Here is a 20,153-nt window from a genome sequence, read left to right on the forward strand (position 1 = left end):
TCTCCTTCCATTTACCTGGACTTATGACCATTTACCTGGAATTATGAAATCAAGTGCCTGGAATCAGGGTTGAAATGTCAGAATTCATTACACTGAAATGTTTATATATGGTTTCATGTGTTTTTAAATCTTGTGGTTCTTCACTTTTGCATTTATGAGCTAGTTTTTCAACATCTGTCACATATTCTGTATACATAAAACAGATAAGATTGTTTACGTATTGACCTAACAGAAAAGGTTGCAGTGATATTGGAGAGGGATATCTTTTCTACTATTCTTCGTTGAGAAATTTCTCATTTGATCAGTCTTATACTTTCATTGAGCCATAAGACTGTTAAAAGATAATATATCCTTTACATTCTCCATGCAGATCTGTCTGTGCATCCCTGAAGTTTACTGGTCTACCATGCATTTCAGAAGATTCTGAAATTCTAAAATTAATATTAAATATAGGAAAAGATAGAAAGTTCTGCCAATTCCTCAACCCAGTAATGAAGAGATACTGTTGTTCCTTATGGCTCTTATTTTTAGAGTGTATTGCTTCCTTCTGAATGAGACTCTGATTACAAATATTATGTAAACCCTAGGTTTCTAATGGCTATTTCCCCTACCATGTATTGCTTCTTTCTGAGTAAGACCTTGACTATAAACATCATAATCCTAGTATATCCTCTAATAGCATTAATTTTAGTTATTTAAGTAATTAGTCTAAATTAGCTAATAGGCTTCATTTTAAGAGTATAATGTAATATTACTTGTTTACTAAATTACATCAATGCAGTTTCAAAAATGAAAGACTCATTTTTGCATTAATCATTCTTTTTCCATCTTTTTAATGTTTATTGATTTTTGATAGAGAGAGCATGTGCATGTCCACAGTCATGCAGGGGAGGAGCAGAGAGAGGGGAAGAAACAGAATCCCAAGCAGGCTCCAGGCTCTGAGCTATCAGCAGAGCCCCCATGCGAGGTTCGAACTCATGAGCCCTGATATCATGACCTAAGCCAAAGTCAGACGCTTAACCTACTGAAGCCACCCTGGCGCCCCTTACTTTGTCCATTTTGAGGGGATGTTATCTGCTTTTATAAGCTTTGATTATTTTATTAACAAGCCTTAATTAAGACAACAGTTATGGATCCATAGTATGTAAGAAATGCCAAGATGAGTCCTTATCCTCTGAGAAGTGATACAAGTTGTACATAGATGACTGTAATAGAATATACAAAGAGCTAAATTTCATGAGGTACATACAAGAGTACAGTATTTGAGGAAACTATTTCAAGAATAGTGGTTAGTGATTGAGAAATGTTTCACAGTAGAAATATTTCATGTCTTAGAATGTCAACTTTATTATTTAATTAAGCCATGAATGTTATCATGAAAGATGGAAAAATTCAAAATCTTAGCAAAACAAAGTAACACATTTCAGTAAAGATTAGTCTAAAAATAAGAAAAGTTTTTCTTCTTTAGAGAGTCTTAGACTATAAACATTAAAATATATTTCTCTCAGAGCCCAACCACCTTTGTTTTCTCTAAGTGTTGGCCTAATAGCAACTATAGTACAATTTTTAAACAATAGTCATTTATGTCTCTTGTAGTTAACTTCCACCTTTCAACACATATTCACTTAAAAAATTACAGATATATTGGTTATCTTATTCATTAAGATGGTATACTGCTTAAGACTTGTTTTGAATTTGTGCAACACATTTGCGTGAGGTTGTTTTCTCTATGCTTTACATTCTATAACCAAATTTTGGGTTTTAGTTTCTTGTTGGTAAGTGAATACTTCAGGCATTTTTCCTTATACATTTCCATCTATTTCCTGTCCAGTTTTAAAGGCATTTCAGTATTAGGTAGATCTAAAATTGAAATACATAAATTAAGGGCCAGAGCACCTGGGTGGCTCAGTCGGTTGAGCACCCAACTTCGGCTCAGGTCATGATATCACGGTTCGTGGGTTTGAGCTTTGTGTTGGGCTCTGTGCTGACAGCCAGCTCAGAGCCTGGAGCCTGTTTCAGATTCTGTGTCTCCCTCTCTCTCTCTGACCCTCCTCTGCTCACAGTGTCTCTCTCTCTCTCTCTCTCTCTCTCAGAAATAAATAAAACATTAAAACATCTTTTTAAAAAAATAAATTAAGGACCAGTTATTTACTCCATAAAATTAAATATTTTTTGCTTTTTACAAAAGTCCTAAACTAGTTTTCTTGTACCTTTAAAATATAAACAAAATTATAGTTTTTTAGAAACATATCTTTGTTATACTGTGGTATATCATTTTAATTGACAACTTCGTTAATTTTTCTTTTGGCACAGGTGGGAATTATATTGAATTATTATTATATTGAATATTATTATTATGAATTACTACTAAATTATATTATTTCCATATCTGTTGTTACCATTTCTTTAAAATCTTTTTTCTTAGTTTAGATCCTCCCTCTTCAGTTGAATCCCTTGTCAGATGAATATCTATGCCCCTCCAATGAATTTATTTTAGAGTTTAATCTGCACTTCGTTTCTTGCTTTTTCTCCTGAATGGTTCTTATTGAGAACTGGCACTTTTGTTGGCTCACTGATTAAATCACACTAAGATTCTTGATTTAAGAAGTCAACTCCAAAATACTGATTGTGTAAGGAATCATTTGAGAAGGGAAGGGAGGTGGTTATGTTTAGAATGGTTTCAGGGCTTTATACAAGCCTGATGTCTGTTGTACAGTATATAACCGCTATTAAAATAGAAACTGGAATTGCTTTAAATAATGTTTGTATTAGCGATCTGTAAATGGCCAGCAGTGGAGGTTTGAAGTGTAAATGTGACTCTGTGTGTGTGTGTGTGTGTGTGTGTGTGTGTGTGTGTGTGTGTGTGTAAAACCAGGTTTATATCAACAAATATTAAAATACATGAATATTTTCATTAGAAACTAAACCAAACCCTTCAGTTATATGAAGAGCAATGCCACAAGTCAGATTTCAGGTAGGGACTAAGTAATACCTGAGGTTTTGGAGCAAACTTAGTGGTTTGGAGCAAACTTAGTACTTCAAATGAACAGAATATAAGCTTATTTAAAATAAAGTATAGGCCTGTAAGTATATAGTTTGACTAAGCATTGGTGCTAATTCTTTTTTAGTCTAGGCAGCTTTCTAATTTTCCTACTGCTAATTTTTGTACCAATAAAACATGGTGGAATCAACATCTGTTTTTCAGTGAAAGGAAGTTTAACTCTGTTGCAGAAAAAGCAGTGTTTTCAGCATTTGTCATTTAAACAAATAGAAATGAGTTTAACAAAATGTTATGTTCAGACAAAGCACCAGATAAAATATTTTATGCTTGTTTTATTCTCATTCTAACATCAAGTCCTCCCTCCAGTGGCTGCTGCTACAGCATTTTCCTTTTTCACCTTATTTTGGGAAACAAGGAAAGTTATTATTGTTTTTCCTCAGAATGAAAGCCCATTTTTGTGTCATGTTAAAAGATTGACAGATGATCCTCTGTGGGAAATAGTCCTTTGTGACTAGAGCCCATCCGTTAGTAGTTAACGGGACAGATTATTCTGAATTCAATTCTTAGTCCTCATCTTTCACTTTCTAGTTGCTTATAACTGCCTCTTATGTCAGCATTAAAAATTTTTAATTGCTTGTATGTCCTACGAGGCAGATTTTACTTGTTATACTTATTAGATGCAGTATACCAACCAATGAAGTAAAACATAAATGACAGTTGATATTTTCAGAAATGCATAGTTATGTTTTAAAATATTTTATTATAAAGTTGTTGGATATTATTATTTTTAATAGATGTTTTAAAAAATATTTACAGTTTATCTTTTAAATAGCTGATACCAAAGCTTCTGAGGGAATCGATTTTTATTCAGAATATTAGTTCCATTTTAAAACAGGCAATGAATCAATTGGATTTTAGTGAGATCATATTTCACTGATATACAGCTGCTCTGAAGTAAATTTACTCAATAGCTGTTTATTCTTTTGCCTTATAGCTGCTTCTGTTAGGGTTTATTCATCAGCAGGACGCCAAAATTTCTGATTAAATAGAAGAGACTAGACTCTCAATATTATGTTTAGAAAAAAATGCCCCATAGAATAAATTACAAAAGGCAGTGCTACTAAAATCAGTTATAATATTATTTTTCTTTTAATGCCTTTCCTTATCATTTATTTAAAAATACATTATTGATAAATATGTTATATGCAACCAGGGCCTCTGTGATTGTGTATTGTGTGTATTGTGTACTGATTTAAAAGTGGCCACACTGTAATGCTTAATCAAGTTATAAACCATAATGATATAATGAACAACTGTAAATTCATCATTTAATCTAAGACTCAGAGCACTGTCAATAACTAGAATTGACCTAAACTAAAAAAAAAAAAAAAAAAAAATTAGGGGCACCTGGATGGCTCAGTTAGTTAAGCATAGGACTTCGGCTCAGGTCATGATCTCACAGTTTGCGGGTTCAAGCCCCACGTCAGGATCTGTGCTGACAGCTAGCTCAGAGCCTGGAGCCTGTTTCAGATTCTGTGTCTCCCTCTCTCTATGACCCTTCCCTGCTTGCTCTCGCTCGCTCTCTCTCTGTCAGAAATAAATTTTAAAAAAACAAACATTAAAAAAAAACCTGCAATTGACCTATATATCTCTCCTCATCTCATGCCCCTTCCACCTTCCCAGAGGTAATCACTCTCCTGAATTGTGTGTTTTTCCTCTTAATTTTTCTTACAATTTTATTACCTGAATTGTGAAACTTTTAAATTGTTTTAGTTTAGTTTGATTTTGAGCTCTTTATATATGGTGTTATTTCATATGTAGTTTCCTGACACTTTGTTTTTAATTCCATATTATTTAAAAATCTAGAAAATTTATCCATATTTTTTAGTATGGTTGTGGTTTATCCAGTTTCACTACTATATAGTATTCATCTCTATTAATATACTACAGTAGATTTGCCCTCTTATAATTGAAGAACAGCCCTTTCCAGTTTTGGTTGCCAGACTTTAAAATGGTCCCCAATGATTTGTTTTCTTCTTGATATCCATGCCTTTGTGTAGACCCTTCCTGCACTAAATAGGATTGTCCACTGTGCCAGCTGAATATCAGGGAAGTGATGAGACTTTGGCAGCTTTTCCCTTGGTCTCCTGTCTCTCTCTTAGAAGCCATGTCATGGTTATCCTCAAGGAGACCTGTGAAGATGCACTTGTGGGAGATATTGAGGCTTCTAACAACCAGTATCAATAATTTATCTGGGCAAGTGAGCCATCTCTAGCTGTAGCTAGACCTGGTCAATGTGTCTTCACTGAAACCTCATAAGCCTGAGTCAGAACCTTGCAGCTGGGCTGCTCTTTATTTTTTAAACTACAGATACCATGAGAGGTTATAAATGTTTACTGTTTTTCACAACTACATTTTGAGGTAATTTGTTACATAGTTATTGATAATGAATAAACTGGCTTTTTTGATGACATGAACATTTCGTTAACGTTTATATACCTTTTTCGGGATATTCATATGCAAGACCAAGTAGTGAACCAAGATAGGAGATTGTTAGATTGAAAATTATAAGAATGTTTGCTTTGGAAATTTCATGCCAATTTTTCTAAAGTTTTTGTACATACATACATACTTGGAATTTTTTTATGTTTGTTTTTTTGTTTACATAATCTCTACATCCAGTGTGGTACTAACACTCACAGCCTGAGATCAAGAGTTGCATTTTCTTTTGACTGAGCTAGCTAGGTGCCCCTATTAATTTATATTTTGATCAGCACTGTGAATAAGAATCTCCCTTAGGTTCCATTCTTTTTTACTTTTGACATTGTCAGATTTAATTTTTTTCCAGTCTAGTGAGTTAAAAATAATATTTCATCACATTTGTCTTCCCTGCTCCAATATCAAAACAGTAGTCTCCTATATTTTTCCCTAAAAAATTTAAAGTTTTGCTTTTCACATTTATGCCCTAATCCATTCAAAATTGCTATCTATGTATGGAATGAGGTAGGCATCTAATTTTCTTTTTTCTTTCTTTTTTATTATGTGGTTAACCAGTTGTCCCAATTATTGAAAAGTCGATTCTTTCCTTATTGATATGTTATTATCATCTGTGTCACAAGAATCTGTTTTGTGGATCTGTTTTGTAGTTCTGTTGCTCAATTTGTTTATTCCAATACTAATGAAGTACTGAGTTAGTTATTGTGATACCTAGTAAGGTAAGTCCTCCTAATATATTCTTCTTTAGGAGTGTCTTAGCTATTCTTGGCTATTCTTTTCTTTAAAGACCTTTTTAAATTAGTTTTTTTTAAGTTCTGTTAAATTTGAGAGGAATTATATTAAATCCATTTATCAGAAGAAAATTGTTATCTTTCCAGGATTGTGTTTTTTTTTCCCCACGAATATGGTATATCTCTTCATGTATTTCAGTCTTCATTAATGTTTTTCAATAATGTTTTCTAATTTTGTGTTTATAGGTTTAACATATCTTTGTTAGATTTATTCTGCCTATGTAGGTTTTTATTTTTTTGCGATTATAAATGGTATCTTTAAAAAAAAAAACTGTGCTTTATAACAGGTTGTTGCTGGTATTAATACTTATTTTTATATAAAAATCACTTTAGTGCTCGCTTCGGCAGCACATACACTAAAATATATAAAAATCACTTTAGCCATCCTGCTAAAGTGTCTTTTTAGTCTACCTATGAGCAGGAGAGTGGCAGAAGAAGAGGGAGATAATTTTTTTAAATTATTTAAATTCAAGTTAGTACTTATACAGAGTAGTATTGGTTTCAGGAGTAGAACCCAGTGATCCATCACCTACATATAACTCCCAGTGCTCATCCCAACAAGTGCCCTTCTTAATATCTATCACCCACTTAGCCCATCCCCCCATCCACCACCCCTCCAGCAACCCCCAGTTTGTTCTCTGTACTTAAAAGTCTCCTGTAGTTTGCCTCACTCTCTATTTTTATCTTATTTTTCCTTCCTTTCCCCTATGTTCATCTGTTTTGTTTCTTGAGTGAGAGAGAAGCTTAAGCAGGCTCCACACCCAGTGCTGAGTGTGTGGTGGGGCTCAATCTCATGACTGTGGGCTGAGCTGAAATCAAGATTTGGATGCTTAACTGACTGAGCCACCCAGGCACTCCATCTTGTTTTTTGATTCTAGAAAATTTTGTTATTTGGCTCTTCTGGTTTTGTTTTGTTTTTGTTTTAGATAGTTGTATTATCTACAGGTAGTAACTTTCTATTTTCAGACTATATATATACATATAAATATATAAATATATGTATATATATCCATTCAGTCCATTTATATATATATATTTACTGTTTATTTTTGCAAGAGGAAAAGAGAGAGCTTGAGCAGGGGGGTGGGGGAAGGTGGCAGAGAGAGAGGACGACACAGAATCTGAAGCAGGCTCTAGGCTCTGAGCTGTCAGCACAGAGCTGGATGTGGGGCTTGAACTCATGAACTGAGATCATGACTGGAGTGGAAGTCAGATGCTCAGCTGAGCCACCCAGGTGCCCCAAATCCTTATATATTTTTTAATTTACTTTTCCGTGTCTTATTATACTGGTAGAGCCTCCAGAAAACTTTGATTAGAAGTGGAAATAGTAAAGTGGTAATAATGATGGGCATTCTTTTCTGGCACCTAATTTTAAAGAGAATGTTTTCAATATATTACCTTGAAGGGCAGTTTTACTATATTTTTGTTGTGTTGAACCTCTTTATTATGTTAAGGGTGTTCCTTTTTTCCAGTTTACTGTGACTTCTCTTCCTAATATGAGTATTGAATTTTATCACCTTTTCTGCAGATATTGAAATTTTTATTATTTCTTCCTTTATGTTAATTTAGTGAGCAACATTTGTAGATATTCTCAGTTTTCTAAAGTACCTTCCAACTTTAGTTATTTTCAACAGGAGGGTCGCCCAGGGGACAGAGCTATAATGTTGTAAATGAAGTCTAGTTGTAAAGTTCTTGACTCTCATGATCATAGGAAGGGACTCTACCAAGTTTTTCATAAGTAGAAAAAAGTAATGAGAGCCATGTGGCATACTGTGTTTAAGCATAAGTCTAATACATAAATGACTTGACATTTCACAAAGTGCTCTTGTACTGACACCTTCAGTGCTATGTGGCTAAGTAAGGGTTCTCTTTTGTTGGGGAAAACATATTTTGTGGATGCCAAGAGGGCTCAAATTTGGAATAAGAGAATTTGTTGTCTCAAATCCTTTGTTAATTTAGGCAAGGTATGAATTGTGTGTATTGTTTTCCGAATGAAGTAAATAACCACTGTAACTAATAGGGTAGTTTAAAATGATGACTTGAGATTTCAAATTCCTAGTTCTCTTTTTTTTTTAAGATCAGATTTTGTAGTCTCACAGCAATATAGAGCCTCTCCAAATTTTTCTGAATTCATTGCCTGTTGGTTCCAGGATTGGGCATTGTTGAAATACGGTACAGACGTGAAATTCTAGAAAGTACTATCACTTTATAAAGAATTGGGAAATTCCAGAAGTGAAAAAGAAACCCATTCTGAAGGCACTTAAATGATAATATTCCCACTTGTTAACACATTTAGGTAAAGTCAGCCTTCACAGAGATTTTCCCCTTAAATAAAAAACAAGGAGTGTACTGTCAGTAGACACTGAATATGAGTGGTACTAATATGCCTTATATGCAGTACAATTGTGGTCTCCACAAAGCTTAACTTTACTATTAAACTTTATTGCTAGTGTTACTAGCACAGTTTACAGGCATTGAAAGTACAGTGTTTGACCCTCTGCTTAAGTTTTTCTTTATTTTCGTTGGCATAGCAAACTTCTGTTAACTTCTCTTAACTTTGAAGTAAGTTAATAGAATATGTGGGATCAGTTCTGATAATAACAACAATAATAAAACAGTTATTAAAGTTCATTCCTTGTTAGAAATTGGGTAACACTGAGGTGTTATTAAGTGGTATGTGGTCAAGCAATTAACTAAATCATAACCAAAGTGAATCAGTGAATCATTGGAAGAGGTATGTAAGGAATAGTGACAGGACAGGAAAGCAAATTACCATTGACAGAGAACTCCCATTGCACAGAATTAGAAGCTAGACTAGAGCACTATGATTTATAGAACCTTTATATATGATGTTTACCTTTTATACCTAGGAAATACTGTGATTGCCCCTAATGTCTAGATAGAGCAGGCTTAGATGGTTCCTAGCATGGTTCTGGCAGGAAGAATGGTAGGGACATCTGAAGAGTGAAGTTTTTTAAATGATTCTGCCTAAAGTCCACTTATCACTCCTGTTTCATAGAAAGAATAGAGAAGAGTGAATGAAAGGGACAAGGCTTTTCCCTTTTTATGCAGTGCCTTGACATTTGGCATTTTGCTTTAGGGAAGAAGAAATGGCGAGAGAGAGCCATTTAATACACAGTGAGGCATACTACTCCAGTGTATCTCTTTTGCACAGTTGGAATCATCACCTCAAAAAGAAACCTTGTGGGATACCTGAGTGGCTCAATTGGTTAAGTGTCTGACTCTTGATTTCGGCTCATGTCATGATCTCAGGTTTCGTGAGTTCAAGAGCCCTGTCGGGTTCTATGCTCACAAGGGGGAGCCTACTTGGGATTCTCTCTCTCCTTCTGCCTCTCTCATGCAAGTGCATGTGTGCCCTTTCTCAAAATAAATAAACTTTAAAAAATAAGTAAAAGAAATCTCACCATTAGTAGTCACTCTTTACTCCCCTCTTCCAACACCCAAAACCCATTAATTAATTTACCTTCTCTCTGTGAATTTGCCTATTCTTGTCATTTTTTGTAAATGGAATTCTATAATATGTGGTCTTTTATAACTGGTTTCTTTCATTTAGCATAATGTTTTCAAGGTTACTCATGTTGTAGCATGTATCAATATTTTCATTTTTCATTAATGATATTCTGGTGTCTGGGTGTACCAAATTTGTTTATCCAGTCATCACTTGATAGACATTTACTTTCTGGCAGTTAAAAATAATGCTTTTATGAACACTTGTGTTTAAGTTTTGGTGTGGACACGTGTTTTCATTTCTCTTGGGTATATACCTGGAAGTGGAATTGCTGGGTCATATGGTAAATCTATGTTTAACATTTTAAGGAACTGCCAAACTTTTCTAAAATGAGTGTGTACCAGTTTTCATTCCTACTAACAATGTATGAAGGTTTCAGTTTCTCTACATTGTCACCGATACTTGTTATCTTTCCTGTTTATTATAGCCATGTCTTCAGGTGTGAAGTAGTATTTTACTGTTGTTTTGATTCTCATTTTTCTAATGACTAAGGTTGTTAAGCATATCTTTTTGTTGTTGGTGGTGGTGGTGCTTTTTGGTCATTTGTCTCTCGTCTTTGGAGAAATGTGTATTCATATCATTTGTCCGTTTTTAAAGTTAGGTTATTTGTCTTTACTGTTGAGTTGCCACAGTTCTTTATATGTTCTATACATCTTGTCTCTTAACATGGTAAACTTTTTTAACTTTCTGAAAAAATATTTAGAAACGTACATTGTCACAGGTAGGATTTTTCAGACACAGCTGCTGAGATAAGATTTGGGGTGGAAGATTAATATCAAAGACCAACACTTAAGAAAAGAAGGAAGACAACAGGATTGGTCGGAGGGAGAAGTTGAACTTAATGCAGGCCTGACTGAAACTCCACCAACCTGCAGATGAGCCCTGCTGCAAATATCAGAGTTGTCCTGCATTAGTCTGAAGTGGCTTGGCCTTCATATTCCCACTTGGCTCCATCAGTGACTAAGCCAGTCATCCTGGGAAAGCTGCCACTTTGAGTGAGACCGCTCTCGGCATCTGAGGCAGACTCTGAAGTGTGGAACAGTTGGAGGCTCTTTGCTAACTGAACTTCCTGCTGCTGAGTAGCAAGTTCCCCTTGAAGGGGCATCTGGAGGGGGTTCACCTTAGGGTCTAGCACATGCATATTATATTTTAAAATATAAGTTAAACCTTTAGTTCACATAGTTTAGCAGAGATGCCAGTAAGCATATATATGGAATGAGAAAATGTAGACTTTGCAAATAAGTTATTACTGTTATTTTATGGTATTGGCTACTTTGAAATCTTATGAATATAGTTAATTTCTCCTTGTTTAATTTGACCCAGAGTTATGTATATTTATAGTATTATTTATGTTTACCATAGAATTAAAGTCTCTTAAGTAGCTTATGTGACATTTATATTTGACCCATATAAAAGAGGCTATTTGACATATTCTGTTTTTGCAAAATTTTGAGAATATCTTTTTGAGAATTATTTTGTCCTTATCCATAGCTCTGCTATTTCTGCTTCATATTATGAAAACTTCATAGAAGAGGGGCTTCAGTATTGAGAATTGTCTTAGTCCTTGTTTAATTTTTTAGTTTCAGTTTTAGCATTGTCTTGTAGATATTCTAAGGATTTCATTCTAGCCTTCTTTAGTTTGTCTTTTTGAAGGGCAAAAAAATAAAGTGAAGCCTATCCAGTGACTTCCGGTTTTGGGACCTGTTAAAAGGCATGGTAGTGCATCTTAGCTTCTTCTAAAATCTTTGCATATGATATTCCTTACTTTTGACCTTTTCTTCTAGATATTTGATTTACAAAAATATTGCGAGGAATGATGAGTAATTCTTATCAATCTTAATTCTGAACAGCAAACCAAATAGACTAAGACAGTTTTGGTGGACAGCTTTTATCGATCTATAATTAACTATGGCCAGTTTACTCAGACTCCATATTGGACTACTTGCTGGTAATAGAAATTAGTACACAGAAGCGAAAACTTCTAGAAGTTGAAACAGAAATAGTTTTTCTAGTTGAAGTTAAGTAGTATGACTCCACGATGCAGGTAAAGGAGCTCGTAAGTAGGAGCCCCTAACCAGAAGTAGTCAGGACTAGAGTTAAAATCCCAACCACCTCTTACTGATCTGGGATGCCTGACCCAGGTTACTTTGCTTTTCAGAGCACATTATGCCTCATCTCTGTAAAATGCAGATATGTCAACCCCTCCTTTTCTGCCAGTTGTGGTGATAACCTAATAAAGTAATGAGTATGAAAGGACTTGTTAACTTTGTGACCAACATATGCTGTTTAGGAAGTAGTTAGAACAGTATTCTTTGGATACATTTTTATCTAAATGAAATTAGAACTCTTATACTTGAACATTTTCCAGATACATATTTAATAAGATTAGAAAAGAAAATAATGAGGCACCTGAATGGCACATTTGGTTAAGTGTCTCATTCTTGGTTTTGGCTCAGGTCATGATCTCATGGCTTTGTGGATTTGAGCCCTATATCAGGCTCTGTGCTGATAGTTCAGAGCCTTCGTGGGATTTTTTTTCTCTCCCTGCTCTTCTTCCACTTGTGTTCTCTTTCAGAATAAATAAACAAACTTAAAAAAAGAATATAAATAAATTATATGAAAAAAATTAATTTTTATTTCATGATGATTATCTTCAGTATAGTTTTGGAAACCCAAGTCAGCTCAACAAATATTAATTATGAGGCTTTATTATTTCTTTTTAGAATTCATCCAAATGGTACATATCAGAAGTTTCTCATTGCTCTAAGTTGGATTAATTTGGGTATCCTTCTTGTGTTTGAGTACAGATTAATTGGAACCCAATTTTGCTTGCTATTATGTGGATTACTAATATTTATAGAGAAATTTATTGTTTTCAAAATGTTTTATGTACGTTTTTTGGTTTTTTTTTTAAATGTTTATTTTTTGGGGGGAGGACAGCATGCATGCAAGAGGGGGAGGGGTAGAGAGAGGGGAACAGAGGATCCAAAGCCTGCATCTTGCTGACATCAGTGAGCCCCATGTGAGGCTCAAACTCCTGAGCTGTGAGATCATGACCTAAGTGGAAATCTGACACTCAACTAACTCATCCACACAGGCGCTCTTTCTATACATGCTTTGATATAATCTTCATAATTGCCCTGTCAAAGGAAGTGCTCTTGTTTTCTTAAGGAAATTATGACTTTCTCAAGATAACCCACCTTCTGGGTGGTGGAATTGAGATTAAAATGCTGAATTTTTCATACCAAACGTCCTATATCACATTGACTGGGAAAACTAAGACATTATTTTAGAAAGAGTTAGATTGGACTCAGGTATTTCACCTCCGAGCTAAGCTTTGATCCAAGCTTAGATGACATTCTCAGCAGAAGCTGCCATTTTCTACGTACCATGAGCTCATATTACCCTGGGCTTTATCTTCTGTGTCTGCTCCAGCCTGATATGCTCATTCTTCAGCCTTTTCCCCAATGTCCATATGTCTATGCACACACACTCTCCAAAACATACTTCTTTCTTTCTTTCTTTCTTTCTTTCTTCCTTTCTTCCTTTCTTCCTTTCTTCCTTTCTTCCTTTCCTTTCTTCCTTTCTTCCTTCCTTCCTTCCTTCCTTCCTTCCTTCCTTCCTTCCTTCCTTCCTTTCTTTCTTTCCTTCTTTCTTTCTTCTGCAGCCTCAGAACTGTAAACTGTCCAGGATTATTATGAAATAGGCTTTGCTTATGAGCAATTTCTGAGTAACATAGATATTTTAACTGTAATTTGGGTAAATCTTTTGGTTTCTTGCAAATCTCTGGTACCAATTCAAAAAGTACTTATGGTACTTTTTACCACAAGTAGGGCATTATGAGCTGGATTTCCAGAGCCTGACTACTATAGTAAGCATAGATTCTCTGGGACCAAATCAGCTCAAAAGTTTCCAAGAAATTAACCCAATTTTACTTGTCTTGTGATATGTTTTATACTTGCATTGTTGCATTCAGAATGGAAGGTGGAAAGCCTTCTATTGCAAAATCATCTATATCTAGTTCTTATTTAATACCTACCTAAAAACAAACAGGTGTGGAAAATGTAGGCTTCTGTGTATTTTCCTTTACATATTATAAGTGCTCATGCCATATTTTGAGCAAACAGGGCAACTAAGAAATATTCTACTTTTTCATGCTTTGAAATGCTGACTGGATAGAGATTACACATGACAAGTTATTTATAGCTTTATTTATACATAGTGGATTCTCTGTTGGAATCATAGAAGGAAAGAAGATATGATAATTGCTTTGTGTAGTTCACAGAATGAAATTGCAAACTGAGATGTTTTGAATCTTGTTTATACTATAACCATTTCTAGGAAACCATATTTAAACAGCAGTGGTTATCATGAAGTATACAACATGTCAACTGTGTCCCAATTCACATCAGTAAAAATCGTATACCACTTTATTCCCTATAACCTAACCTTCATCAGATAATACTAAATAAACTATGTTGAGTGCACATATTAATATATATCAAATGTATCAAACGGGTTGCTGGCCACATTTTCAGTAGTGTTTATCTGTGGTCATGCAGGTTATAACTCTGAATTTTTAATAGGAAAACTAAATTGAGAATTTATAATGTTCCTGATTTAGCTTCACCAGCTGTGCCACAGCCATGGAAAATAACTTGAGAGGGTAAAAATCTAACAGTGAATAAGACCGCAGCAGACAAATTGCTTTTGCTTCATGCTTACCTGCTTTGCATCTGCTGCTAGAAGGTTTAGGATCATAGATCCTAATTAGTAGTCTTGTAACTTATATATATCATCGCTTCAGTAAATTGCAACATGTATTTTTTGGTTATCTTATATAAAATAAGAATATTATTAATTGATATATAACTTGAGAATCTTGAAAGTTATTCTTTAAAATGTGAGTCTCCCCCCACCCGCATTTGTAAATTCAGCAAATACTCAGTGAGTTCTAAACATACCAGACATGGGGCGCCTAAGTGTCTCAGTCGGTTAAGCGTCCAACTTTGGCTCAGGTCATGATCTCACGGTTCTTGGATTCGAGCCCCACATCGGGCTCTGTGCTGACAGCTAGCTCAGAGCCTGGAGCTTGTTTCAGATTCTGTGTCTCCCTTTCTCTCTGACCCTCCCCTGCTTACGTTGTCTCTTTCTCTCTCTGAGAAATAAATAAAAAACATTAAAAAAAAAAGATCTACTCTTAGCAACTTTCAATATAGTTTGCAATATAAGATTGTTAACTATAGTCACCATGCTGTACATTAGATCTCCAGAACTTTAAAATGTGAATCTTGAAAATGACTCTAGCACAAAAAATATTTTATAATTTCACTTTCATTGAAACAGTCACAATGAGATCATAGTATAAATTCTTGATTAAAATTTTTTAATGTTTGTTTATTTTTGAGAGAGAGAGAAAGAGAGAGCAGGGGAGGGGCAGAGAGCAAGGGAGACACAGAATCTGAATCAGGCTCAAGGCTTTGAGCTGTCAGCACAAAGCCTGATGTGGGGCTCAAACTCATGAACCTGAAGCCGAAGGTCATGAAATCATGACCTGAGCCGAAGTTGGATGCTTAACTGATAGAACCACGCAAGTGCCCCAAATTCTTCTGTTTAGAAACTGGGCAATTTGGGGTCATTGAAAAATAACCAGACCACTTATATTGAGAAGAAATATTGGGGGGGCAGAAGGATAGAATAATTAAACTGCAAGAAGTCCTTGTAGATAGTTGTGGAATTGTTAACAGAGAGTAGTGCATGGGATTTCTTATTATGAACATTTCCTTCTTTTTTTGAGAGAGAGAGGAGAGAGAGAGATGGAGAGTATGCAAGTGGGGAAGGGGTAGTGTGAGGGAGAGAGAGACAGAGAGAATCTCACACAAGCTATATGCCCAGCGTGGAGCCCAACATGGGATTCAGTCTCATGACCATTTGATCATAACCTGAGCCAAATTGAACAGTCAGATGCTTAGCGAATTGAGCCAGCCAACCCAGGTGCCCCATGAACATTCCTCTTTAATTTCTGCCATAGGATGGTATATAATAGGGAGTTGCTGGTAAAGTTATATGCAAACTTGTTGGCCCTGACAGATAAGACTAATTCCTGCATGTAAATAGATAAGCCTTACAAATACTGCTTTTTTATAACAGTGTTATAATTATCATTCTAGGTCTTATGTATTTTATAAGTGGCTAATTGGCAGTTTGTTTTGGTAGCCCGAGAGCTAAGCCCCCACCCTGGCCATGACCATGTCTCTTTTACTCACCACTGCCTCCTGGTGTCTAACACATTGTTCACCATACAAACTATGATATGTTTCTTGAAGGAATTTAGACACATTTTATTCATGTAGATTGACAGAGTTTGAAACTACCTGGAGATACTAAAATAATAATAATGATAAAACAACATTAGATGATAGAGAACTAAACCTACACAATAAGTTTAGTTAAATTAAATTCAGCAACTTTAGGTATCTGTGTGTATGAGGCATTGTGTTTGGTGACCTGAGAGATATAAAGATGACAAAAAGTTGATACCTTTATCCTGGGGCTTGTAATCTGTTAGCTGACCCAGACAAATACATAAATAACTATAATGCAAGGCAAGCTATGATAAGTACTGTGGGATAGGCATCAACAAAGTGCAGTGGGAAATCAGAATAGAGACTAATCCCAACTGGAAGGATCTATGAAGTTCTCACGGAGTAGGTAGGATTGAGTAGAGCTTAATTTATTGCTTTCATTCATTCTAGACTGTCTTCTGAAGATTGATGTCTATTTCCTTGAGCTCTTTAATTTTGTTGCCAGTTTGGATAAGCATGGCACAAATCCAGCAGGGAGGTCCTGATGAAAAAGAAAAGACTACAGCACTGAAAGGTACATGCTTAATTTGCTTTTTTAGGGTGCTTTCATTGTGCCTAATGAAGGTATAGGAATATTTAGGTGATTTCCTTTCCTTTCAGTTCTCAAATAAGAGTATTAGTGTTTAATCCATTTGTAACTCTTTGTATCCCTCACAACTGTCTCAATACTTGAGATGTAGTATGTACTCAGTAAATAAATCATAGAATCATGTACTTTTACACCTGTAAGAAATCTTAAGTCTTTTCTTATCCAAAGTCATATATTTAAAGGTGAAACTAACACTATAGGTCTCTTAAGTCAAGACTAAGTGCCATTACAATATTTTTGTTGATCACACTGTCATGCTAGGCTAGAATAATGATCTGCCTCATACTCCAGTATTCTATCTTTTTGGCGTTAATTGGGAATATATTTTTAAAAGTTTTTAAAAATTTTTGAGTTTTTTTTTTTTTTTTTTTTTTTTTTTCAGGATGATATATTTTTTAAGTGGTGTGGAGAGGCAAAAGGAGAGGGAGAGAGACTCTTGAAGAGTCTCTACACTCAACATGGAGCCTGACGCTGGGCTTGATTCCACCACCCTGGGATGATGANCTTCCTTCCTTCCTTCCTTCCTTCCTTCCTTCCTTCCTTCCTTCCTTTCTTTCTTTCCTTCTTTCTTTCTTCTGCAGCCTCAGAACTGTAAACTGTCCAGGATTATTATGAAATAGGCTTTGCTTATGAGCAATTTCTGAGTAACATAGATATTTTAACTGTAATTTGGGTAAATCTTTTGGTTTCTTGCAAATCTCTGGTACCAATTCAAAAAGTACTTATGGTACTTTTTACCACAAGTAGGGCATTATGAGCTGGATTTCCAGAGCCTGACTACTATAGTAAGCATAGATTCTCTGGGACCAAATCAGCTCAAAAGTTTCCAAGAAATTAACCCAATTTTACTTGTCTTGTGATATGTTTTATACTTGCATTGTTGCATTCAGAATGGAAGGTGGAAAGCCTTCTATTGCAAAATCATCTATATCTAGTTCTTATTTAATACCTACCTAAAAACAAACAGGTGTGGAAAATGTAGGCTTCTGTGTATTTTCCTTTACATATTATAAGTGCTCATGCCATATTTTGAGCAAACAGGGCAACTAAGAAATATTCTACTTTTTCATGCTTTGAAATGCTGACTGGATAGAGATTACACATGACAAGTTATTTATAGCTTTATTTATACATAGTGGATTCTCTGTTGGAATCATAGAAGGAAAGAAGATATGATAATTGCTTTGTGTAGTTCACAGAATGAAATTGCAAACTGAGATGTTTTGAATCTTGTTTATACTATAACCATTTCTAGGAAACCATATTTAAACAGCAGTGGTTATCATGAAGTATACAACATGTCAACTGTGTCCCAATTCACATCAGTAAAAATCGTATACCACTTTATTCCCTATAACCTAACCTTCATCAGATAATACTAAATAAACTATGTTGAGTGCACATATTAATATATATCAAATGTATCAAACGGGTTGCTGGCCACATTTTCAGTAGTGTTTATCTGTGGTCATGCAGGTTATAACTCTGAATTTTTAATAGGAAAACTAAATTGAGAATTTATAATGTTCCTGATTTAGCTTCACCAGCTGTGCCACAGCCATGGAAAATAACTTGAGAGGGTAAAAATCTAACAGTGAATAAGACCGCAGCAGACAAATTGCTTTTGCTTCATGCTTACCTGCTTTGCATCTGCTGCTAGAAGGTTTAGGATCATAGATCCTAATTAGTAGTCTTGTAACTTATATATATCATCGCTTCAGTAAATTGCAACATGTATTTTTTGGTTATCTTATATAAAATAAGAATATTATTAATTGATATATAACTTGAGAATCTTGAAAGTTATTCTTTAAAATGTGAGTCTCCCCCCACCCGCATTTGTAAATTCAGCAAATACTCAGTGAGTTCTAAACATACCAGACATGGGGCGCCTAAGTGTCTCAGTCGGTTAAGCGTCCAACTTTGGCTCAGGTCATGATCTCACGGTTCTTGGATTCGAGCCCCACATCGGGCTCTGTGCTGACAGCTAGCTCAGAGCCTGGAGCTTGTTTCAGATTCTGTGTCTCCCTTTCTCTCTGACCCTCCCCTGCTTACGTTGTCTCTTTCTCTCTCTGAGAAATAAATAAAAAACATTAAAAAAAAAAGATCTACTCTTAGCAACTTTCAATATAGTTTGCAATATAAGATTGTTAACTATAGTCACCATGCTGTACATTAGATCTCCAGAACTTTAAAATGTGAATCTTGAAAATGACTCTAGCACAAAAAATATTTTATAATTTCACTTTCATTGAAACAGTCACAATGAGATCATAGTATAAATTCTTGATTAAAATTTTTTAATGTTTGTTTATTTTTGAGAGAGAGAGAAAGAGAGAGCAGGGGAGGGGCAGAGAGCAAGGGAGACACAGAATCTGAATCAGGCTCAAGGCTTTGAGCTGTCAGCACAAAGCCTGATGTGGGGCTCAAACTCATGAACCTGAAGCCGAAGGTCATGAAATCATGACCTGAGCCGAAGTTGGATGCTTAACTGATAGAACCACGCAAGTGCCCCAAATTCTTCTGTTTAGAAACTGGGCAATTTGGGGTCATTGAAAAATAACCAGACCACTTATATTGAGAAGAAATATTGGGGGGGCAGAAGGATAGAATAATTAAACTGCAAGAAGTCCTTGTAGATAGTTGTGGAATTGTTAACAGAGAGTAGTGCATGGGATTTCTTATTATGAACATTTCCTTCTTTTTTTGAGAGAGAGAGGAGAGAGAGAGATGGAGAGTATGCAAGTGGGGAAGGGGTAGTGTGAGGGAGAGAGAGACAGAGAGAATCTCACACAAGCTATATGCCCAGCGTGGAGCCCAACATGGGATTCAGTCTCATGACCATTTGATCATAACCTGAGCCAAATTGAACAGTCAGATGCTTAGCGAATTGAGCCAGCCAACCCAGGTGCCCCATGAACATTCCTCTTTAATTTCTGCCATAGGATGGTATATAATAGGGAGTTGCTGGTAAAGTTATATGCAAACTTGTTGGCCCTGACAGATAAGACTAATTCCTGCATGTAAATAGATAAGCCTTACAAATACTGCTTTTTTATAACAGTGTTATAATTATCATTCTAGGTCTTATGTATTTTATAAGTGGCTAATTGGCAGTTTGTTTTGGTAGCCCGAGAGCTAAGCCCCCACCCTGGCCATGACCATGTCTCTTTTACTCACCACTGCCTCCTGGTGTCTAACACATTGTTCACCATACAAACTATGATATGTTTCTTGAAGGAATTTAGACACATTTTATTCATGTAGATTGACAGAGTTTGAAACTACCTGGAGATACTAAAATAATAATAATGATAAAACAACATTAGATGATAGAGAACTAAACCTACACAATAAGTTTAGTTAAATTAAATTCAGCAAC

The 20,153-nt window shown here is 35.3% G+C and overlaps 1 protein-coding gene across 9 annotated transcripts in view; it reads left to right on the forward strand.

The window, feature by feature from the left end:
- The window catches only part of FAM172A (family with sequence similarity 172 member A), a 429,946-nt gene that overhangs the window by 19,557 nt on the left and 390,236 nt on the right, over positions 1–20,153 (forward strand). For 8 of the 9 annotated variants that reach the window (XM_039239368.1, XM_039239377.1, XM_039239375.1 and 5 more), the window contains exon 2: positions 16,573–16,696. The exons of the other annotated variant lie outside the window; for it this stretch is intronic. In XM_039239368.1, the coding sequence (XP_039095299.1) occupies positions 16,591–16,696 (106 nt within the window). In that variant the 5' untranslated portion in view covers positions 16,573–16,590. The remainder of the gene's footprint in view (positions 1–16,572; positions 16,697–20,153) is intronic. 9 annotated transcript variants of the gene reach the window in all.

The sequence above is a fragment of the Hyaena hyaena genome, unplaced genomic scaffold, assembly GCF_003009895.1.
Source record: "Hyaena hyaena isolate Hyena2069 unplaced genomic scaffold, ASM300989v1 scaffold_156, whole genome shotgun sequence".
In the NCBI taxonomy this organism is placed as follows: domain Eukaryota; kingdom Metazoa; phylum Chordata; class Mammalia; order Carnivora; family Hyaenidae; genus Hyaena; species Hyaena hyaena.